Source organism: Electrophorus electricus, chromosome 7 (genome assembly GCF_041902795.1).
Source record: "Electrophorus electricus isolate QZ-2024a chromosome 7, ASM4190279v1, whole genome shotgun sequence".
Classification (NCBI taxonomy): domain Eukaryota; kingdom Metazoa; phylum Chordata; class Actinopteri; order Gymnotiformes; family Gymnotidae; genus Electrophorus; species Electrophorus electricus.
The window spans coordinates 12,123,230-12,147,973 of NC_137503.1; the positions used below are offsets into that span (position 1 = coordinate 12,123,230).

Consider the following 24,744-nt stretch of genomic DNA (forward strand, 5'->3'; position numbering starts at 1 on the left):
TCCTTCACACAGACACACACACACACACACACACACACACACACACACACACACACACACACACACACACACGATGGGGGAGCATTATTGCGCTATAAGCAACACTTACACTTTATTATGAGATAATTATGGCGCATTAGGACAGTTTGGGGCTTAACTCTTAAACGGCACTTAAGCCCGAGCAGCCGCTTGCCCGTAATGACACGTCATGTTGCTATGCGTTTTTAATTATGACAAGCGTTCTGACGACAGTATGCCACTTCAAATAAACGAGTCCAATTAATTGCAGGCGCTGTCGCTTACACTTCCTTCATTGAGCATTGGTGATTTATTGTCAAATTAGTGCCTGCCAGTCTAGGCAGAGAGCGAGAGAGAGAGAGAGCGATGTGGTAATGACAGCAGTGCTGCAATGCTAACAGTGACAGGGTAACGATGAGGTAAAGAGCAAAGCTGAAGGGAGAGCTACAGCTCCGTGACTCAGAACAGGTGGGAAGGGCCGTGTGTCTCTCTCACACAGGTCTTTCGAGTGAGACAATTTCCACTGTTGGCCTGTCATTAAAGCACAGCTGTGGAACAGCATGCAGTTTATTGCTTCTCTCTCTCTCTCTCTCTCTCTCCCCCCCCCCCCCCCACACACAAATTATACTTACATGTACATGTTCGGGTAATCATTTTGTGGTAATGATCAGCCTGTTATTAAACCACCAGATCAGGACCAACACCCCATCCACCCCCTCATTCCAATACTGTCTCAAATCTAGTGTTTTTGTTAAGAACATGGAGAAATCACAGAAACAAAGGCTCTTTAATCAATGAAATTGCTTTTCTTCTTAGAAATAAAAACAGGACTAGTGTAATTACTGCATGTTTAATGGGATTATGTTTTTCATATAAAACTACCTTGTAAAGGCCCATTAAAAAAAAAACACTTTACAGATAAAAAGGCAACTTAGGCAGCATTCTGGAGAATGAAAGAAGATAAATCAAAACATTAGAGGGTAGATTTGATTGGTGGCCTGCTTCATCCCAGAGGCCAACAGGGCAAACACAGCACATACACCAAATGATCTCCTTTCATCATAATTGTACTGTATATAGTTGGACACATATTTGTAGGTTTCCTTCCCCTTAAACCATTTCAGTTAGTAAAAGATGGATTAAACATAGATAACGTGTTATAGTTATCATGTGCAGTTCACAGTAAAATACTTGGCACTACCTGACACACCTCCATATCTATCATTCTATTGTCTCATAGATACTCTGTGATAAATATATACCTCCATCATAAGATTTTGTTTTTATTAGACAAATTACACAGATGTGGCTTTAGTCTTTTTTAAGTAGGAATTCTCTTTTCCATATTTTGACAGCAGCAGTAGTTAGAGTGAAAAAGAATAAAAGATATCCATGACCAGTTTTTGTTCAGCAGTTCAAAATTAAGACATAAGAGGTGAAAAACAATTTGTAAACATTGAAGGCCAGTGTAGTGCAATGAGCCATCTGGATCTTTGTTCTTTTCCTGAATTGTAATTCTCTACAGGTTACATTTTGCCAATGAACAACTTTTGTTTGACCAGTCTGACATTTACTTTCAGATCAATTCAATTCGACATGATTAAGCTTCTAATTCACGATTTTAGAACCAATGTTTTCGGGCTCTTGACACTGCAAAATGCAATCTGGATAACCACACTAAAATGTTTTGGCATCCCAATCCATCCCATTTTACCCATGAGTTTTTCCTCATTTTAACCCCTCCGAATTTGAACCATCAGTAGAGCAGTTTCTACTACACCTGCATGCTAAAGGACTAAAACTTTCAGCGCACTAACAGTCTATTTGCACTGCTGATCTCTAAGACTAAGAGTTGTGCCAAACCCATTTGTTCTTTGATTCAACATCATTCACACTGCAGTGATGAAGGCTGTTATTGTTCCCTCATCATGCCCTCGTGACTGCTGTGAAATATAAATGCTGATATTTCACTCTCTGTATTTACCGACAAAGGGCCTAATGATCAAAGGCTCAGAAATTAAATGAAGAAGAACAAAAAAAAAAATCTGAATACTGATCCTTGCGCCGAAAAAGCCAGTGTGGCTGGCTGATGCATGTGCAGATGCGCCCTGTCCCTAGCACGCTCAGCTGTGCGTGGTTAGTGGTCAGGGAAGCCCGGCATGGGGAAAGGACGAGCAAAAGCCTCCACCCGGAGGCGCAGGTCAGCGAGGCGTGCCACCGTGTCTGGATCCTCCAACAGGAAGCTCTTAAAGTCTGCCAGCTTTTCTGCATGCCGTCATACAGAGGGACAAGAGGTGGACAGGAGAGAAGGAGGATAAAGAGATGTTAAGATACTGTCTACTAGTTAAACTACCCTAGAAGAGAATTTCTTTACATTACATTACAATGAACTAGGCCTTCCCATCCAGACTTAAAATTACATTTCTGGTCTTGGATTTTGTAATCACTGGTGGTTCATTGAAATGGTAGTAATTAATTTAACTGACCGACTTGTCACAATTTTCACCTCATTGGACCAGAGAATCTCCACATCTTTTACATGTCCTTTACATGACATCATATGTCTTTTACTCAACAGCACCTTCCGTCCTGCCACTCTGCCATAAAAACCTGATTTATAGAGTGCCGTAGAGATGGTTGTCTGTTCAATACATTCTCTCATATCTTCACAGCCATCTCTGACCAAGGTCTTTCTTGCCTGGTTGCTCAAGCTAGCCAGATGGCCAAAAGGTTTAAAAGGTTGTGTCAAGTTTCTTCCATTTCAAAACTGTTGAGGCCACTGTGGTACTGGGAACACTCAAAGCCTTAGATATCGTTTTATATTCTTGCCCTGATCTACACTATATTGCCAAAAGTATTCGCTTGTCTGCCTTCGCATGCATATGAACTTGAGTGACATCCCAATCTTAATCCATTGGGTTTAATATGATGTCGGCCCACCCTTTGCAGCTATAACAGCTTCATCTCTTCTGGGAAGGCTTTCCACAAGGTTTAGGAGTGTGTTTATGGGAATTTTTAAGCATTCTTCCAGAACTGATTTGTGAGGTCAGACACTGATGTTGGACGAGAAGGCCTGGCTTGCAGTCTCCCCTCTAATTCATCCCAAAGGTGTTCTATCGGGTTGAGGTCAGGATTCTGTGCAGGCCAGTCAAGTTCTTCCACACCAAACCTGCTCATCCATGTCTTTATAGACCTTGCTTTGTGCACTGGTGCGCATGTTGGAACAAGAAGGGGCCAACCCCAAATTGTTCCCGCAAAGTTGGGAGCATGAAATTGTCCAAAATCTCTTGGTATGCTGAAACATTACTAGTTCCTTTCACTGGAAGTAAGGGGCCGAGCACAACTCCTGAAATACAACCCCACACCATAATCTTCCTCCACCAAACTTTACACTTGGCACAATGCAGTCAGACAAGTACCGTTCTCAAACCCAGACTTGTCTGTCAGATTGCCAGACAGAGAAGCGCGATTCGTCACTCCAACGAACATGTCTCCACTGCTCTTGAGTCCAGTGGCGGCGTGCTTTACACCACTGCATCTGACGCTTTGCATTGTGCTTGGTGATGTAAGGCCTGGATGCAGCTGTTTGGCCATGGAAACCCATTCCATGAAGCTCTCTATGCACTGTTCTTAAGATAATCTGAAGGCCACAGGACGTTTGGAGGTGTGTAGCTTTTGACTCTGCAGAAAGTTGGCGACCCCTGCACACTATGTGCCTCAGCATCCACTGACCCTGCTCTGACAGTTGACTGTGGAATATTTAGTAGCGAGGAAATTTCACGACTGGACTTCTTGCACAGGTGGCAACCCATCAGGGTAACATGCTGGAATTCACTGAGCTCCTGAGAGCAATCCATTCTTTCACAAATGTTTGTAGAAGCAGTCTGCATGCCTAAGTGCTTGGTTTTATATACCTGTGGCCATACAAGTGACTGGAAGACCTGAATTCAATTATTTGGATTGGTGAATGAATACTTTTGGCAATATAGTGTATGTCTTGCCTCAATTGGGTCATGGAGATCCTGACAGTCCATACGGCAATGTCGAGGAAATGACAAATGTTTCTCCTGTTCTCTAGATAGTCAGGACAACAAAATTACTTTCCATGTAGAAATAAAATATTAGCCTAGCACACTGCCTTCGTAGATCAAGCCACAATGCAATAAAAAACCCTTATGCCGTTTACATCTATATTATCTAATTTCTAGTAAAATTTAGACTGAACAGCCAAACAATACTCCTCGACAGCCAACCAGTGATACTGATTCAACATTCAAAGCCAATGGAGGAACACGCTGCACTGAGTGCAAGAGGGGGCCTGTCACCGATCCCGGCCAACAGCCGTTAGAAGGGTCAGTGTGTCCCTAGCCTTAGAGACCCAGATGTGTGCCTTTCTACTCTACGTCCAATTCAAATTGCTAGAGGTAATAATTGCTACACACAAAAGGAGTGATTTCCCACTTATTCCACTGAACTACAAGGCATATATAGTGTTTACCAAAGAGGACTAAAGTTGCAACAATTTCCACAAATGATGGTTGCTCAAGTGCCTTGTCAACTCACTGGTCTTTTTCTTGACATCCAGAGCAATTTTGAAACCTTCATCCAGGAATTCCACGACCTGTTGGAACTCTGCTTCCTTAAAGTGACGAGAGGTCAATGCGGGGGCACCTGCAGCACCACAAGCAACAGCTGAATCACACACCTTAAACCCTGGAGCACTAGGAATGCAGCAAATATAAAGTTGTGTGTGTGTGTGTGTGTGTGTGTGTGTGTGTGTGTGTGTGTGTATGAGATACATACCCAACCGGAGGCCTCCAGGTGTGAGTGCACTCTTGTCTCCTGGGCAGGTGTTTTTGTTGGCTGTGATGGAGACCAGCTCCAGAACCCTTTCTGCACGTGCTCCATCCATTCCCTGTGGCCTTAAATCCACGAGCACCAGGTGATTATCTGTCCCACCTAAGGGCGGCGGGGACAGAGAGATAGATAGACACAGAGAGGGAAAATTCAAAAACCACAGTACTCAATCACAATCTTCAATCAAACTTACCCAAGGATCTCTTGAAGCATCTGACATTAATTTACCATCAATCCAAGGAGTCAAGACACAAAAGCATAACTAGCAGTACCTGCAGAGGTTATTCTGAGGAAGGGTAAACGTGCCGTGTGTATATATTTGTGTGCGTGTGTGTAAATGGCTTGAGCTAGTTTGCTTACCTGACACAAGAGTGTATCCTTTCTTTAGCAACGCGTTGGCCATGGCTTTCGCATTCTTTATTACCTGTGCTATGTACTCCTTAAACATTGGGGTGTTGGCCTAAGAAATTAAGGACAGAAAAATACCCATGTAAACACACATGCATCCCTCTGCAAAAGAAAAGTCTGCCTAAAGCTGCTCATTAGGGAGGTATTTTTTAAAAAGCTTCTTTTGACTTTGACTGCTTTGTGCTCTTTTCCCTGTCCAAGTGTTGCCACCCAGCTTCAGTTACACTGGGGCTGGGGCTCTCGAAGGGCTCCATCTGTGGGGCCTAATTGCGTTTTAGTGTGTTTGAAGCTTTAAGATGTTTGCTACAAGTTAAATATAAAGGGGAAGTTTGGAAACCAAACCTATGTTGTTCCAGCCATAGCACAATATTTTCATTAACATTTTGGAAAACACACACACAAAAAAAATCTTGTTAATTTGTATTGCATTAATGTTAATTTTTTTAATCGTTTGTTTGTGTTATTGTATTTTCCATGCAAATAAACATTTACTGCCCAGTATTTTATCATTTCTTTAGTGACCCAAGACTTTTGCACAGTAGTGTAGATGCGTTCAGATTTTGCCGGATTCATACAAAATTAGAGGAATATGCTCAAGCATTATTGCTATACTCTGTGATATTTATATTGATAAGAAGATTATCACCAACATAAGCACCAGCAACTGGGAATAGCTGCAGCGACAGCAATAATTACTGAAGAACCCAGTCATTTCAATCCCATGTGAGTAAAACTAACTTCATAATTAAACTGTGTGTCAGTTATATTGTGTATACAAAGCTTTGTGTGAGAAAGGAAGCAGAAAGTGAAGTAAGAGAGCTTTGGTTGCATTGTAGCATACCTGACGGAGGGCCACAGCGACACCAGCGATGGCATGATTGTGGGGTCCACCCTGCAGTGAAGGGAAGACTGAGAAGTTGACCTTGTCCTCAAGGTCATACAGGACTTCACCACCTTTCTTATCCACAGAGCGCACACCCTTCCGATAAAATATCAGCCCAGCTCTGAAAGGAGAGGAATGAAATGTGGAGTATGAATTGATGAATGCAGAACTACTTTCTTCATGAACTGATCCTCACCCAAATTAAAATCTCACTGTGATCTGAGGTGTTAAAAATATTTTAGTAATTAGTTAATTTAATTAAAAAGAGGGAAAGAAAGCTTAAGAGGTCTCATATCGGAAATCTTAAAGTGCTGATTAAAGTCAATACATAGTAATACACACAAACACCCACAGCCACACAACAAGTACCTGGCTCCTCTGAGGGATTTGTGTGTGGTTGTGGTGACAAGGTCAGCGTGATCAAATGGAGAGGGTATAGCTTTAGCAGCCACAAGGCCACTAATGTGGGCCATATCTGCCAGAAGATACGCATTTAACTCTGTACACAGCTAGAGAGAGAGAGAGAGAGAGAGAGAGAGAGAGAGAGAGAGAGAGAGAGAGAGAGAGAGAGAGAGAGAGAGAGAGAGAGAGAGAGAGAGAGAGCGAGAGCGAGAGCGCATTTTTGAGAGAGAGAGAGAGAGAGATTAACTAAACTTAACCAAATATTTCTTTGTACACAGTACACAGTATCTAAGTAAACAGTTTCCAGGGAAAACTGGATTGGTTGTACAGACAGTGCTGCATTACTGGAAATAACTAACAAACATAGAAGAGGACTTATCCAACTGTTATCAACTGTTAATTTCATGCAAAAGCCTACTTAATATGCATGATCTGTGCATTTGTGTATGAATGTTGCTGATCTGATGTTTATCAAGCAGTAAAATCAGGCTACACCAAGTCCCAGGAACAAACAGGAAACACAATCTGATCCTGCGGGAATAAAGAGGATGAAGAGCTATAAAGGAGATGGAGAGACAGAGAGAAGAGGATGAAAGCAAAGGAGGAAGATGGTATGAGAGAGAAAAAAGAGACAGAGGCATAGCCCCTAGGAAGTCTGGACCTGGTCCCAGTTATTAAAAGCCCACCAAACTCTTTGGAAGAGCAGCAAAGAGAAGGCTTCATGCATGGCAAAGTAAATACTTAAACAGCTCCTAAAACACTTAAGTGCTTTTTTAACAAACTTTATTTCATTTTTTAAAAGCCCTAAAACTTGTATGTAGGCAAAAACTGTGAGCTGAAAAAGGTCAGCGCGTGTCCAGCCAAGTGTGGTCAGAATTTTTTTTTTAATTTGCTGGACTATTTTTAAGGTTAGAATATTTAGCCTGCTGGAGCTGTAACTAGCACCCAACTGATCCAAATGTTAGGCAGAGGAGAGGAGATGGTATGCCAGTCGCCTGCAGGGATGCTAATCACATGCAAGGCCTTTATCATATGACACATGGTGCTTTTGAGAAAGAAAATAGCAGGTAGCCACAACACGCACATACACATGTACCCTCGCACACATACATACACAAAACATACTTACCCATAAATATACAGGTATTCATGAATCAGAAAGTATTTAACATTTTCTTTTGTGTTTGTATTTTTCAAGGTTTTCTTTTGTGTTTAGCTACAGATGTGGCTACCTTTAAACTGGTTAAAGTGAACACCCTTACCCCACCACAAGTGAGGTGGTTAAATTTATAAAAGGTAATTACTGATTCACAGTCACACGGAACTGGACATGGAGGAGCTGAATGATGAGAAGGTGGGTAATTATGTGGCCACCTCACTTTGTCCACAAGGGACAATAACCTAAAAGATCTAATTGCTCTCAATACTCACGTGAGACAGTGAAATACACCAATGCCGGCCAAATTATTTTAATGATCTTAGACTACAAGACTGGAAATCTTTTGAAAAAGACAAAAAAAAAAGACAAAAAAAAAAAAGAAAATCAGAAAAAAAAGGAAAATGATACAAAATGTTCCTTTTAAAATGTCATTTAGAATGTTATTTTACAACACAACCACCTCAAAGTAAAGGATAACCTAACTGTGTAGCCAGGAAGGTTAAGGTTGCCTCATTAACCAAAAACAAATTCCATTTTCTTGTGAATAACATTAGCATCACCTTTATTTTTTTTTGGGGGGGGGGACCAAAAAAATCCAAAGAGTGTGTGTGTGTGTGTGTGTGTGTGTGCGCGCGCACGCGCGTGTGTGCATGTATGAGAGACAGATGAGAGAAGCACATCTCTCACACACCTCTTCAGATGTGGAAACGCACCACATGCCACAACGCTAAAAACATCCTAGTGATGTAGACCAAATGGGACCAGCAGAGTGTGTATGAAACAAAATAAGAAAGAACTGTGTGTGTGTGTGTGTGTGTGTGTGTGTGTGTGTGTGTGTGTGTGTGTGTGTGTGTGTGTGTGTGTGTGTGTGTGTATATATAACAAAAGTGCGATAGTGTTGGAGAGAAAGTGACAGAGAGCATCTGTGTGACAAACAAAGTGAGAGGAAGGGGGGGGGGGGGAAGTGAAAAAATCCAGTAGTGCCAAGAATTAACAATTTAAAAATGTCTGTGGTGTGGAAGACAGAGATACAGTGTGAGAGAGTTAAGGGGGAAGAGGAGGGAGGAAACTGAGAAACACGACAGCACGTTAGAGAGAACATACAGCAACCAGAACGTGTGCGAGCAAGGAAGAAGGGAAGAAAGAGAAAGAAATAGAGAACAAAGAAAGGAAGACAGACAGAAGGGGCGGGGGAGACTAGGAGAGGTACATGAGACGGGGTGTGAGACAGAGAGGGACCGAGCGAGACAAAGCAAGGGAGGGGGAAAAAAAAAAAAAGGTGCGTAGGACCTTCTTCACGCGGGCATAGTCGATGAGGCGGGCGTAGGCGCTGGTGCCAGCTATGATCAGCCTGGGCCGAAACAGCTTCGCAGTCATCTCCATCTGGTCATAGTCTATTAGACCTGTTTTAGGCTGGAGGATCGGCAGAGAGGAAGAGGAACGAACGCAAGTAAGATCTCCGTGAACATTGCGTATAGAATATTACAGTCCATTGTTAGGAAGATTTCTTCTCCTTTCTGTACTACTGGTGGCAAATAAATACATTTTTCCTCTTGTGGCTTCTTTAAGATAATAACACATCCATTTGAGGACTTGATGAATAATCTTCCAACATCACCGAGCTGTCTGTGTGGTGGAAGTCTAGCCTCCTCCGAGATCCTGTTTCTCTGTTAATGTTTGGAGTTTGGATGTGGGGAGCGACACACACTAGCATGGGCCACTGCTATCTGACATACATCTGTCAAAGGCTTTCCCTATAGTAGAGGACTACTACCACTACAACACCAAGCTTAACGTTCCGTTTAGAACTCGTCTCTGCTCCTCCCTCCCACTGCACAGGTGGCAATCTCCCTTCTTCAGACTACACCTCTCTGAGTCCAGGCCCATCTACTCACTCCATCACTGGCAGGGCCTCTGAGCAGGGGTGTGCGTGCGTGCGTGCGTGTGTGCGAGCACGCGCAAGTGTGTGCACGAGTGTGAAGAAGAGAGCGAGGCCATGGCCCGCCTGTCGATTTCCTATTATCTCTCCCGTAGAGAGGGGACTGCCCTCTCATCCATCAGGAGGAAGAGCATGGAGACAGCACACACCCCAACACATTGATCACCCCAAAACTCTGGTGCATTGACGAGCTGCACATACACACACGCGGACGCAGGCCCTGATCGATGAACCACACGAGAGCCTCAGCAGGGCTGGAGAACGGCCAGCAGACGTTAGCAAGTTTTTCCGTACGCATACGCAAATGAGACCCATCTACGCAATAAAGATTAAATGCATGAATAAAAAACACAGCTAGCAGAAATCGCAAAAGTCTGACATGAAATAAAATCAATCAATCCATCCTGCCATGTGATGGATTTCTCAAAACACCAGACTTCCATCAGGCCTACTGTTCCCACTCGGACACAGACTGATTAGTTTAATGCAGTCTTCAAGTGAGAGGTCAAGTATTGACAAAGCGATAAGCGTGGACTAATAAAGTGACTGAATTGAAGTAAGCCCGGACTTACGTCGAGTTTGTAAGGCATGGACTCAAAGTAGATAGATGTGGCAGAGACCCGCTTCACATCAGACATGTAACCATGGGTGAGGCTAGAAAGAGTGAGAGAGCGAGAGAAAAAAAGAGACCGTGAGAGAAAGAATGAAAGTGAGAGAGAACATATAAGCATCAGAATAAAATGATGCTGAGGCCTTCACACACACATAACACATTACCTCATTAGCTCCTGTAATACATCTACTGTCTCCTGAACTAGAGCACTAGAGCACACAAATGCGCTGGCCTCAGTCAGACAGGAGAGCAATCCAGACACACACTCTTCTCCATTAGGCAGGAGGGTGGAGGGGTGAGTGTGAGTGTTAGGGAGGCACTGTGTGAGTGAGAGCACTGCCTCGTTTGAACCCACAGGCTGACGGGACAAGGGGCGGAGGTGGCGAGTGCTCGTCTCACCAAAACCGTGAGTAAGGAACTAAAGTGCGTGGGATATGACTCTGACTATCCGAGATAGATGAACAAATGCAGGAGACCAGGGCAGAAAGAGTGGGTCGAGAAAAGCTCAGAAGGGCAGATGAATGCAGGCAATTCCCCTACCACATAAAGCAGTGGGCGGGGCATTCTCGATCGCCTGCCCGCTAATCCCACCAACAAATCTTATACTTTTTCCTCAGAAAACCAAAATACTGTTCTAGACACTGCAACATGGCGTCTGAGTGTTTCTTCTGCAATGGTCCCATTCTTCTACCCATTCAGCATTCTTTACACCGATTGGCTGCCAAAATTCAGTAAAGGTAACAACCCCAAAACTGAGCAGTGGAGAAATTTCAGAAACTATTTTGAGCTATTTTGTAATAATTATTTTGTCAGAAATCTGCCTTTGTTGATTTCCTTCAATTTATTTAGTGATAATGCACTTAAACTTTATTCAAATATAAAAAATTCAAACAACTCTTTCAACAAACAGTGCCACCCGCTAATAAAAGTTTTCAAGGAGAAATGTAAAAATTGAAAGTGTTACACACACGTGCACAAACACATGTGCAATGTGTATATGCGTGCATGCGTGCGTGCGTGCGTGCTCGTGCATGTGTGTGCTTGCGTGGTCACTCACTGTCCTCCATCGGGCAGGTCCAGGCCCATGAGACGGTCGTGTGGCTTCAGCACGGCTGTGTAGGCAGCGAGGTTGGCTGGAGAGCCGGAGTAGGGCTGCACGTTGACGCCCCAGTGCTCCGGATCAAGATCAAATGCCTCCAGGGCCCGCTTCTGGCACAGAAGCTCGATCTGGTCCACTACCTCTGCACCGCCATAATACCTACACAGACACACACACACACACACACACACCTCTCTAAGTTAGAGTGGACCGATTTATAAGGTGTTCTAAAAATACTATGATAATAATACTTACATAACAGAAGTACAATAACCAGTTTTATAGAATGTTGCATTTCATAATTCTATTCTACTTAAAGAAACCATAAACATTGAAAAATGTAACTGATGTTGCAGATGTGCCAACACGTTGTTGACAAATATGTACCTCTTTCCTGGGTAGCCTTCTGAGTACTTGTTATTGAGACAGGAGCCCTGAGCCTCAAGAGCTGCTCTGCTGCAGAAATTCTGTGGCACACACACACACACACACACACACACACACACACACACACACACACACACACACACACACACACACACACACACACACACACACACACACACACACACACACACAGACAGACAGACAGACAGAGACAGAGAGACAGACAGACGACAGTAAATATTTGTTTGTGGTGTTTATTCTAAACCTTGGGCTATCACCCCTGAGGAGTGAAAAAGAAACTAGTTTGTGCAGGGTGACAGGCTGACAAACCTCTACTCATAATATCCCAGCATGCCCCCGCCCCCACTAGTCCTGTTTCTCTTACTGTCCTCCACAAGCACAGACGCGCAATGCTAATGTTTGGCCTCAGATCATCACACACCACAGTGCAGGCAACAGCTCTCGACGGCACGCCACCATCATGCCGCGAAAGCAAACACACAAATTGGAAACGCAACTGAGGACTTCTGCACTCGTGCTTCACAAACACGCTGCCACTGCAGGTAAGCGAGATAGAGAGAGAGAGAGAGGGAGGAATGGCAGGAGGGAGAAAGGGAGAGAATTGGAGAAAGCGGGAAGGAGAGAGGCAGAGAGAGGGAAGGAGAGGTGTTCAAGCGAAAGAAGAAAGAGTGCATGAGGTTCCTCTTGTACTACATCGCGCTTCCTGTGCAAGCTGCCTTACATACTTCCGACAAAGAGGAGTGAGAAACTCTGAGAAATAGTTAGGAAGGTGAACAGCGCAGCTGGAGAGATTCACAGCATGGCAGAGGAACAGCCGCTGTCCCTGTTAAGTTCACAACAGATAGCAAACACAGGAGCAGAGCACCAAGCAGTCTAGTGCTGCTTCTGCTCTGGGTCAGTAATGCAGTAGGACTCAGCACGACATGGTGTGGAATCTTCTGGAGACGTCACTTCTTGTACTGCCACATGCATTCATGTTCCTCTCCGTTCTCCAAGTCAGTGCTTATTATGGAGTACTCAGTGTGATCACTGAGATGAGAAAATAACTGTGAAGACTACAGCGTTACCACATTGTTGGGGAACTTCAATGCAGATCTCTGTGAAGCAGCTCACCAAGACTGAATAAACCTCCATCATGTAGTATCATCCAGAAATGTCTTAAACCAACAATGGCAACGAAGACACCGACAGTGATTTCTAAAGTTGTTTTTATTTACGCCTAGTTCTTAACCTGCGAGCAACACCACGTTTGATCACTAGTGCGACATTTTACTGGCCGTTTTCAGCACTGATTCTGGCCGGCTAAGGAGCCTGCGTCATTAAACACTTCCCACGTTTCAGTCACCTGCTGACAGAGCACCATGAAAGTGTTTTTATCTTGTTCTTTTACAAATAAATAGTCTGTGTTGCTGCTGCACCAAGAATTCCATTTTTGCAGTGACCTTATCTAAGGGAGACACTGGCAAACTGACACTTATTTCAAGATGAACTATCAAAACGTTCTCCATTTAGATAAGGTCCAGTTTTGTGGATCTCCAGCAGCCTTGCACTTAATGACCATGCGCTTCTTGTTAGACTGGCAAACATGTTTTGCAGGATTCAGGCATTTCTTTGAGTCCTCCCATTTTTGAGCTTCCATAAGGAACGTGATGTAAACTTTGTTACTAAAAGCCAATTTGTAGTGCCCAGATCAAACCTGATTGCCTGTTAAAGTTTTCCAATAGCTGGCCTTCATTAACTAGGTTGCAATCAACAGATGGGCAATTACTTTTTCACCCCTGAATGCTCCACTGTTAGTTCTTTACATAATGCAAAGGAACAAAACCTCTAGTTGTTATCTCTGTCAGGCTTCCCCGACACAGCTGAAATCACCCATATTACATTAACACCTAAAGGAGCCCATCTGACCTTCAAGGAACATTATGCATTTACAGTGACAGCCTGCATTCCCTGCAGATGCTGTTTTAACACCATGTCTTACTTTTGAAAACTCACAAAAGAACAAATACACTAAATAGTAACAACAAAAATTATAGATGGTACAATACTGAAATCTTTAGTACCAGCTGACACACATTCCTTGCACTATTCTACAGCAAGACATACATAGCCAATACGACACAGAAAACCATACCTTTTTTAATAATTATGCAATCCTATGACATTTCAGGACAAATCTGTTAGAGAATATGACTGTTCTTTTTCCCCCCTTCCAGATCTGATCCCACATTTTTCTGCTGGTATGTGCCTGATACTGACACTATCAGATCAGTGTCATCTCTAGTAAAAATGTTCCAAAACCCAGAAGTTTTTCTCCTGATAAAGTACATTATAGCTTCACCCTTACAGAGGGTTATCAAACCACAGGACCATGTGCTGCAGACTCATAAAAGTAATTCTGTTTCAGAATGAAACGGCATGTTGGGTTCTTTGGGGCTTTACTGTGTCTTGTTCGTTCGCTCTTCCATGGTACTTGGTAGTAACAATATAAGGATACCCATCAGGACATGTCTCAGTTAGTAAACAAACACACATTTAAGTCTACGAGTGCAGAACTGGGAGCACAAACGTGCCGAACAGCGCAAGTGAAGTGGAACTCTTGCAGCAGTACGAGTCAGGAGACACAGGGGCAGCTGCAGAACCTCCCAGATGTGTGATGGGAGACCTTATGCGCCGTCGCATTAACGCCCTCGATGGAGACGTGGAGAGTCGAGGGGCATGGTGATGTCAGCACTCCAGCATTTTGGCCACATCATAACAATGGCACTGCTTAGCCGGAGGAACTGGATGCCAACTTAATACCCTCGACTATGCAGTAAAAGTGAAGGCATCAACCATTAACCGAAGTACAATGGCATCAGCCGTTAATCAAGTTACAAGTTATACAAGTTGAAAACGGAAACCTTTTTAATTCCCAAGGCAGCTCAAATTAGCAGCATGGTAGAACAAAACACAAATGCAACAAAACCATCAGATCAAATAAGTCAATACTGCCTGTTACACACCATAACCACTACAGCTCCGAATATTTATGGCTAATAATGACTGAATGTACCAGTTGTTTTTAATTTTTGGTACATTGCTAAACTAGACTATTAAAGCATGTTGGGGTCTGAAATCTAGCCACCTGAAGATGCAACATTTTCCTATAGAGAGTAATAAATAGGTTTTTTCCATGTCTGAGCCTGCCACAAGCAGATGTGTCAAAATCACAACATCAGCTTTACTGTAGGTTAGGTATTCAGCATGAGCCTGACTGGGATCTCCATGCATGGACCATGCTTCACATGCAGGATCTGTGCATGGCCTGCATTTGCATACTGGAACATGACAGGCTTTGCAGTGTGGGCTAATCTGTGGAGACCTGGACACCATTGGCTTCACCCATGCTTTAAAATGCACCCTTTCAGATCAACAAAATGATAACTTCTGCAATGGGAGGAAGTGGCAGGCGACGCATTTCCTTCTCAACATTCTGACCCAACACGTAATAAAGAACTAGAGGTAAACGCTGCAAATCATTTTTCTGCACTGTGTGGATACAATAGGAGGAATTTCCAATCAGTCTGGTTCATAAAGTGAATGGAAGCATAATGTCCCAACTCTAGATGCAAGAATAGGGAGTCAGTGACAAAGAAACAGTACAATTTTGACCATGTACAGTTTATAAACACTGCACTCCAAATCTCTACATTTTTATTTCTCAGTAAATTGATGAATGGTTGCATGCGAGATGTGCAGGACAGAAAATGCATAATCTCTAACAGTAAATGCACCCATACATTTAAGGTAATGTAACGTAACAATTACAAACTACTTAAAATACAAACGAGTGATTACTTCGGCCTCGTAGTTTCAGGAGTCCAATTAGTTAATCATGTGCCTAAGAGCTCACTGTTTTCCAATGAGCTGTGTCACAGCAATATACTTCATTAGTCAAATTACCAACACAGGGAGAGCCTGGCAACACCCACCATCCAAGATCGTTCCCTTGTACTTTTCAACGATTCCGATTACCTCTGAGGCAATGAGCTCCAGGCCACGACACTGTCTGTCCTTCTCCTTCTGCAGCAGCTCCCAGATCTCGGGGTCGTCCTGCGCCAGGCTGTCCTGCCCTCTCCAGGGCTCATGCTGGGTGTTGCAGGCTGCAGCAGAGTGCTGTCCCTTGGGACCCGCACTCACGCCAAGTGGGCCACGCTGGCACAGGGGCTGGGGATGCGCAAGGAGGCAGAGCGTGAGAGAGACACAGAGACAGGCATCCGATTTCAAAATAAAGTCGACGCAAGTTATATTTTCATGTGCATCCCAATAAAAGATTCAGAAGCCTCCAAGCACCATAACTGTTCCACCTCTTTCCAACAGTGTTCCATTAGGGGGCATTTTAGATCAATCTTTTTGTATGGGATGTAACACCTTGCTTTAATATATATTTATGTATTGCTTTAGCACCATGCCCTGACTACATCCATTCAAATCTTCATTTATGCAGAGAAGCCCAACTCAGATAAAGGTTTAATATAAACTAAATTAATAATACACTAAATAAAAAATGTGTAGTAATTAAAATGCCAGAGACATACAATATAGTCTGATGAAACGGTAACAACTTTCAGTTAGCTGAGTGCTTCGAAAAATCTGAACTAACTGTAGGGTCTTGTAAACGAATATTAAGCAGCCACTTTCATCTCACAGCCAGGGTGGGCCAGCCCATTTTTCAAGTAGAGCTCACAGTGGAATCATCTGCATTGTGGCCTAGAGCTCGATGGTAAACAGAACACAAGAGGCTTGAAGGTAGAGGCAGAATAATGCAAATTAAGATTTCACGCTTCAGCTGTATTGACAAGGCCTTCTCAGTGGAAACAGTCCACATCACTGCTATGGCAGACTGGGCCCTATAGCGCTGTGACCAGACCTGCCAAGATAATGCATGTGATGCCACTGTTCCATGTTAAATGCTTTTTATGCGTAACAGTTTAGAGTTTTCTTTGTAGTAGTCTTTGTAATGATATGAAGGCTCCCACTGGCTGCTAAGGTGATCCTTTATACAGAATCACATTAAATACTGTGTGGCAGTACACTTAGAGGAGTTAAGCACAGGAGCATATGGCCCAAGAAGCCCACATAAGGTAGTGCTCACAGGGAAGGGTTTTTAACATACTATGAAGAGGCTACATTAATTACAAGAAGAATGTCTTTGAAGGAACTTTGTGGGACTGGACACTGGCAGCACCGTGCACCGGGGGGGGAGAAAGAGTCCTGTCTCTGCACTAATGAACAGACATAGCCATCAAAAACATTTCAAAAACATTTGTTGACTTTGTGAGAAACAAAAGTCTGACCTAGAAATAAGATCAGGCAGACGCAAGACTGCTAGCGATTAGTCTTGGCTCCTCCAGGTTTAGAACGAACACTAGGAGTGTTGAGGCTGGTGGTAGAGCCCTGATTCATTCGCACATGTGAGAGAGGAGGGCCTGCACCAATCAGTGAGGAGGCTCAATTACGCTGCGGTCAGCATTTCTGATGACACTTGATCGTAGCACTGCGCCGAGATGGGGCGCACCATCCCGCGCAGCTCTTATCTAACCGCGCACACTGCTTGCTTCGTACGAGCCCTTTATCACTTGCTCCACTTCCTCCTCCTTCCAAAAGCTCGGTTTCCTCCGCGCCATAAGGTTATTTTCATTCGTTTGTCATTTTAGCCCTCATCTTGTCAGCCTCTGCCCTTTTCTCTTCCTTTTCTCCTATATTGGAGTACAACATCAGCCAATTACTGTGGCACCCCTCAGCCATTTCCTCTTTGCTCCTCTGGCTTTCAAAAGCCAAGCCAAGAAAGCGTTGACCAGTGACTACCACATTCACCCTTTTATGGGAAGCTTGGGTTCCACAAGCAAAATTGCCACTGCAATGTTTGTAGTTAATAAATGCACCGAGGCAAGCACTTCATAATCTACAGTAATAAAGGTAATGGACCCCCTACCAGATCCCTTGTCCAATCCACCAATGCTCCCTGCTCCACAGGAGGCCAATGGTGTGATGAACTACTTCATTTAAAAAACAATATTAAAAAACAATTAACTCAGTGATGTGGGAGAATTTGGAGACGATGTATGATAGACCGGCTTAGCCTAGCATGAGAGCACCAACGGCTGGAATGGTTTTGGTCACTTCATCAGAAGCCATAACACTGCACGGCTAAGGTGCGAACGTAGGGTGCTTCACTGATGTAATGGGTAATACCCACAAACCTTATGAGTAAATAAATAACACTAATGAGTGTTGTAATAGTCTTTAGGGGGTAATATAAAATGAATAAGGCATTCATTACTTTAGTGCACACAAACAGGGCAAATGTGCCATAGGTTATTGCCTGTTTTGCCTGTGAGATGACAACTATAAACTGAATAGCAAATAGTTCATTATCAATAGGCTTAATCATGCTATATTATCAATATGAATATAACTAATGACAAAATACATTATATAACTCACTTGTTGATGAAAGGAAATAGTACAGTTCAACAGTTGAATTAAATTTTAAGTTGAACTCTGACTCCCTCCCCTGTGAGCAATGCTAACACACACGCACACATGCACACACACACAGGCTGCTTGCCTTCCTGCTTTTGTGGCAGAGGCTGGGGTCAGGTCTGGAGATACACGTGAGAGCACTAACGGCACAGTAATGGGCAGCAGAGTGGCATGGCTTGACTGACCTTCTGTCACACTAGTGCCCTGTGCACCCGTTGTGGGACAGCACGTGCTCTGAACGCACCCGCCTGTCTCTCAGGAGCCACCTCGCACCCGGACGCAGCACGCACACACACAGACACACACACACACACAAATATATCACATGGGTCATTACTCTCTGACGGGACTCGTCCTTTGCTGTCTGCTCTTCCAGCGGGGACACAGGGACCAGAGCAATACAGAAGGAAGCAGATTGATGTGGAAGGATTTGTGTGAGTATATGCGTGTGTGAATTTATATATAAAATAACAACCCTGGAGTTTTGATGGGCTGTGAACACAAGCTAAGCTGTCCCACAGAGGCTTTTAGAAATGTCTGTCTCTGTCAGCTGAAGTCACTAGTATACTGATAGCTGCATGTAATGAGGCTCTGTAGTGCGAACACAGACACACATACAGACACACACAAAATTACTTTGGAGCACTATCAACACTTGCAGCTGATAATTATTAAAATATTCTGAAGATGGAAAAAGATGAAAATTAGAGCTGATAAGACACAAGGACCAGATCTGTCATGGAACTATTTTTAGAATGAGAGAGAGAGAGAGAGAGAGAGAGAGAGACATTACAAGCTCTGAAGGTGAACTTTGAAGCGGGAACTTTGTTGCATGGAGATCAAGATAATCTGGAATATGCATGGCGACACACAGACACAGACACACAGTCTCACACACACACACACACACACACACACACACACACACACACACACACACACACACACACACACACACACCTACCTACCTACCTACCTACCTACCTACCTACCTACCTACCTACCTACCTACCTCTCAGCTGGCATGACTGTCACAATGTTTGTCATTTTTTTTGTGCGTATATTTTCACATTTAACCTTCCTGACTCACAGAAGAAAGTGGAAACACAGAAGTCGTCATTTTGTTTTACTTATGATTTTTTTTTGGTTGTTATTTTCTTGTTTTCAAGGGAAGGAGTCAATTTTACAGATGACTGCTGTCCAACAAGGTCTCGCTGGATGACAATCAGCCTTGTAACACGGGTGACGGAGGGTGAGCATGGAACGAGAGATGGGGTAAGCAGAGGAGTGTCAACAGGCTGGGAGTATCAGTCAGAGTGACAGGTGCTCTTTTCTCTCGTTGTCACTGACTAATAGGGAAGCGGCCGTTACAAATTACCCACCGATTTGGCAGAGGAAGCCGGTGAGGGCGAGGGGAGAGGGAGATGGCCAGAGCTCATGCTCCCTAACGTCCGGCTCCTCGCAGCCTGAAGGGGGGGGGGGGGGGTGACACGGAACAATCAGGAGCGTGGAAAGCCAATTTCCTACAGAGACTGGGAACATTATGGCCGTAATCCTGGAGATGGAGTCGGCTGCAACGAGCGATCCTGGAACGCGTCCGTAGCCGTCAGCCCGTGTTTACTGGGGCATGATGGGACACAGCTGGGCTTGCTGAGGTGAAAGAGGAACGCGGGCAGAGAAAACCTCACGCATGTCTCCTCAGCCATTTCGGAGGACAGGAATGTGAAGGGTGCTGGAGAAATCTTATTTAATATGCATCTAGACTAACTGTGCATTTCTGAGTGGCTGCTCAATCAGTTCGCTTGGCTGGTGGATGTGACAGGAGAGTCTTGCCAATGCCATCATAGGCAGCGGTACCCAGCCCCGCAACCCCTTCATCCCTACCAGCTTTTGCAAAACTGGGACTGCAGCAGAGCAGGGTTAAAAATAGAGATGAGATCATTTAAATATATGATTCTAATCAATTTTTAAGTAGCTTTCAATCTGGAATGGACAATCCAAAATTTACAGTACACACACACACACACACACACACACACACACACACACACACACACACACACACACACACACACACACACACATACACACATACATACATACATACATACATACATACATACATACATACATACATACATACATACATACATACATACATACATACATACATACACACACACACACACACTAAAGAAGCCCTGCAGGAGACAAACCTCAACTATTCCACAGCTGGATATGTACACATATTACCACTATCTGCAATTATGAATGTTTGCAGGTACCGTAGCCAGGTTAAGTGTGACTGCTCTTTGGAACATTCAGATCTGTCTCTTCCAAAACCACATGGGCTTATGGGATTGGAAGGCTATGCATTCAAAGTAAACATTTCATTGGGTGAGGAATAAGGCTGAGTTTAGTCTCTCCTGAAAATCATATTATGCAAACATAACAAGAAGTTAATTATTGAGTCATCTGGTTACAGAGCAGCTTATGAAAGGCAAGAGATAAGACAGTGTGGGCTGATGAGTGGAGAGGCCAGCGACAGCAGCAGAGACAACAATGGTCTGCTGCACATGCTGAAAGAACCTGTTTCACCGTTACACAGTCAGGCTAGCGGGACCTGAATGAAAGCAGTTTAGAGGAGTTCTCAGCCGTTCGACTGGAGTTGATTTGGCACTAGATCTGTTGAGCCTGGCTGAGGAGCACAGCTTTAACTTGGGTAAAATGATTCTGTGCCTTGCACAGTAATGGTCACCCTAAATTTGGTCAGGCACACGGGCCTCTTTTTCAGGTCTTTCAGGTCACTAAATGGGGAAGATCTGAGCATTCTATTCTTCAACCCTCATAACTAAATGGAAATGTCCTCAGAAAGAGTGCAAGAGCTGGCCAGGAAATGCACCACCAATGTCTGTGTTTTCACATTACATTAGGGGCACAAGGAACGTATTTATGCCTGCACAATTGAAAAAGCATCCAGGTACTGGACTTTAGTAGAAAGCCTTAATAAGCGACCTAAAAGGACAGGTGGGCAATGAGAAAATATGCTACCATTATTATTATAAAAAGCTGAATAGCCCATTATGCCATTATCCTATATTTTCCCCTCAGTTGCTTAATTTTTCTCGTTCCTTGACAAGACTAGCTCATTTTTGGCAATGTTGAATTTAGAGTTAAATGCATTTGCAGTGAGAATGAAGACATCCTCCAGAAAAGTATGGAAATGTGTGAATAGCTTCGAAACTATGGGTTTTACCTGTTCAGAGAGTAGCTACAGTAGCGGGCAGTGGTAGCTCAGTAGTTAAGGTACTCAACTAGTAACCAAAAGGTTCATGGTTCAACCCGCTGCTGCCAAGTTTCCACTGTTGGGCCCCTGAGCAAGGCCCTTAACCCTTGATTGCTCAAAATTATACTCAGTCACTTTGGATAAAATGCCATAAATGCCTTATTAATCTGCTGTTAAAGACTACAAGAAATCCCTTGATGCTGACTCATCATCCTACAAATAAAAGAGTAGCTGATGCACTTAAACACTGCAGGAGTTGTCTACTGTGTTAATTGCAAGAGAATTAAGTAATCAATTTTATATTGGTGAAACCAAGAGAAGGCTTGCTGATCAGATTTTTTTTGTTTCCAGTGGCAAGGCATTTTATTACTAATGGACTCTGCATTAATAACATATCTTTGCATTGCAAGTTGTTGATTTGGCAGCAATGAAATTAGGAAAGCCAAAGAAAAAGAACTTGTCTACACTCCTGGAACTTTAAATCATAACATTCAGTCCATGGGGTTCTAAACATCTATCTACATAAACTGGCTCCTACTACTACTAATTCACAATGCTTGCACAGCTGATGAAGGACCTCTGTCCAAAACATCCTATTTTTCTGGAAGCCCTATGTATAATTTTGAATATATATATGCATGTGCAACTTTTTTTTTTTTTTTTTTATATATATAGTTTCCAGTACTCCATTGTACATTTTCCAGTTCTGTCTTAGTTAATGAATTGTGCCTAAAGTAAAGGGATGTGAAAATTGAACCAGACTAATCAGCTTGTGTCCTTAGCACGTCTGTCAAAAAAGTTATCCAGATTCGGGGAGGTATGTTTTTGAACTGTCCACTACTGTATGCATCACATGTTTACTCTCAAACCATTTCACTGCGAGTTATACTGTGTATGACTCTGTACGTGACAAATAAACCAAACTTGAAACTTGAAACTCTTTAACCAAAAGATTTCATTAACTGAATTTAAAAGGTGCTTGCTGATACAGTATTTCTGCACTTTGATCTGCTGACACATTTTTAAGTATCTGAATGCCTAGTTCCTTTTGCAATTTTCTACACAAACCTAACAGCCTAGTATACAGGGCAACTAGCTGGCTAGCTACCTGTCTATCAGGACATCGAACGCTCTAAACAAACACCTCGTAGGATCCAAATGAAATATTTTTCAGTTCCTTAATCGCGTTCAAATTGCTTGTAAAATAGCCATTTTTCCAAGCCAAGGAAACATTTAAGATAACGTAAATCTGAAGCCGCTTAAAAAAGCAAACTATACAGGGATACCTAGGTACCTCGGTTAGCTAACCAGCCAAGTTATGATGAAAGGGGGCCTAGACAGTTGCATCATTGGTTCACTAGCTAAGCTAACTATAAGCTGCGTGTTACCAAATCAGTAACTTTTATTTTATTAAATGATCATGTACGCCATTATTCTGCTTTTTTTTTACATGGCTAGGTTTAGCCATCATGGAGCTGAACTGACGTTATTCACCATTTATTTAATTACAAGCTAGGGTTATATATCCAACATCTCTAAAACTAGATTCTAACTAAAGTCTTTCAGATAAGACTTCAGCTTCTAAATAACTAACCTAGTAATTTAACTACTTATCTGGGTTAACTAGCGGGCTAATTAACGCAGGACATGCATAACTACAACTTTGCTTAGTTTATATAATCCCCGGCAAACTATGTTTAATATTGTTAACCCCAGCTAGCTAGGTTAGCCAGCTACTGATATAGAGAACTACATGTGACAGTTATCATGGCAACGGTGCCTATTAACAAACCATTCCAGAAAACAGCTAACGCTAGCTACCTACCTAACTAGATCGGCAGTCAACAGCTCAGTAGCTCATTTTATTTTAACGTATAATTTACGTTTTGAACATTTGAACCACATGCGTCATGTTAAGAATGATTTTTTTTGTCATATAAACCTATCAATATTCAGATAGCTAGCTAGCCAGCAACAGCAATTTACAGTCAAGCTTGCTTGTTCCAAACTATAATCAAACTAGCGATCTAACTTAATAATTCTTCAGCAGTTTCACTTCATAACTATGGTGAGAAATGCGTGTATGTCTGTTTGATAGCATGTGTAAAAAGTATTTTATACTCACCCTGAAAATATGCCTTAATCTTAGTGTCAACATAATGATAACGTGGCGTGAAAGCGCGAAGCACTGCGCCTCTACAAGTCTCGAAAGCCAGCAGTAGTCGACAACGACCTACGCATTCATGGGAATTGTAGTTTCTTTTATCTTATGCCCTTCAATGAACCGGATCACCTGGAACTTGATAGTGATTGCATAACAAATGGACTATATAAGCATATGACATATAATGGGAAGGACACTGTTTTTACTATCACTGATCAAGAGTGTAAGAAATTAAACTTGGAAACAACCAGAAAACTCCTCTAAGGGAGGTGTAAAAAAGAGGTGATACTCTTTTTGATGAAGATATTGATGATGATGATGATGATGATGATGATTATCTCATTGTTGCTATTGATGATGTTGCTAATAATGTTTTTGCAATATAGTATTATTCTAAAAGTTAAATGTTCATAACTAAGCAATAGTTAGTATTAGCCTACATTAGACTGCAAAATGTCATTGTCATTATAATGGTGATTGGTTATGACTTAATATTCATCACCTTAGTCTTCATAGTATGCATTCCATAGGCTGTTGGCATTATGGAATAGAAACATTAGTATATTAGTATGTTAATACTATAAAAGGACTGCACATATAAATTGTTTTCCTTGATATATATGCTCTCTCTCTCTCGCTCCCTTACACTTACACACACACACACACACACACACACACACACACACACACACACACACACACACACACACACACTCTTTCTCATGAGCTGCATCACAGCTTTAATATATTGTAGCTTACATTCTGTGATGCCCTTCTCTTATATACATTTATATCTTTTAAGATGCTTTGATATTGAATAAGGTAGTATTCCAAAAACAGACATTCTTGTTTGTAAAATGAATCAATTCTGCAAGCAAACAAATGATCTTCAACATAGAGCTGTAACACACAGTTCTGTTCAGTTTTGTAACACGAGGTGGTTTTGTTAAGAAATATTAACAAGGACAGCATATTCTTGG

General features: G+C 42.7%; 1 protein-coding gene across 3 annotated transcripts; it reads right to left on the bottom strand.

Annotated features, from left to right (window-relative positions):
- Window positions 1-852: 852 nt before the first annotated feature.
- Window positions 853-23,854, bottom strand: shmt2 (serine hydroxymethyltransferase 2 (mitochondrial)). 3 transcript variants are annotated; one of them, XM_027010946.3, is made up of 12 exons: window positions 23,726-23,854; window positions 15,804-15,995; window positions 11,766-11,845; window positions 11,337-11,537; window positions 10,239-10,320; window positions 9,018-9,140; window positions 6,536-6,675; window positions 6,125-6,287; window positions 5,236-5,335; window positions 4,822-4,977; window positions 4,582-4,689; window positions 853-2,283 (listed from the first exon to the last, which is right to left on the bottom strand). In XM_027010946.3, exons 1-12 carry the CDS (start codon window positions 23,756-23,758, stop codon window positions 2,156-2,158), a joined length of 1,506 nt encoding a protein of 501 aa, XP_026866747.2. In that variant the 5' UTR covers window positions 23,759-23,854; the 3' UTR covers window positions 853-2,155. The 3 variants fall into 3 exon arrangements, with proteins under 3 accessions (XP_026866747.2, XP_026866748.2, XP_081573871.1); XM_027010947.3 differs by lacking the exon at window positions 9,018-9,140; XM_081717745.1 differs by lacking the exon at window positions 23,726-23,854 and having other exon boundaries at window positions 15,761-15,882.
- Window positions 23,855-24,744: the final 890 nt, after the last annotated feature.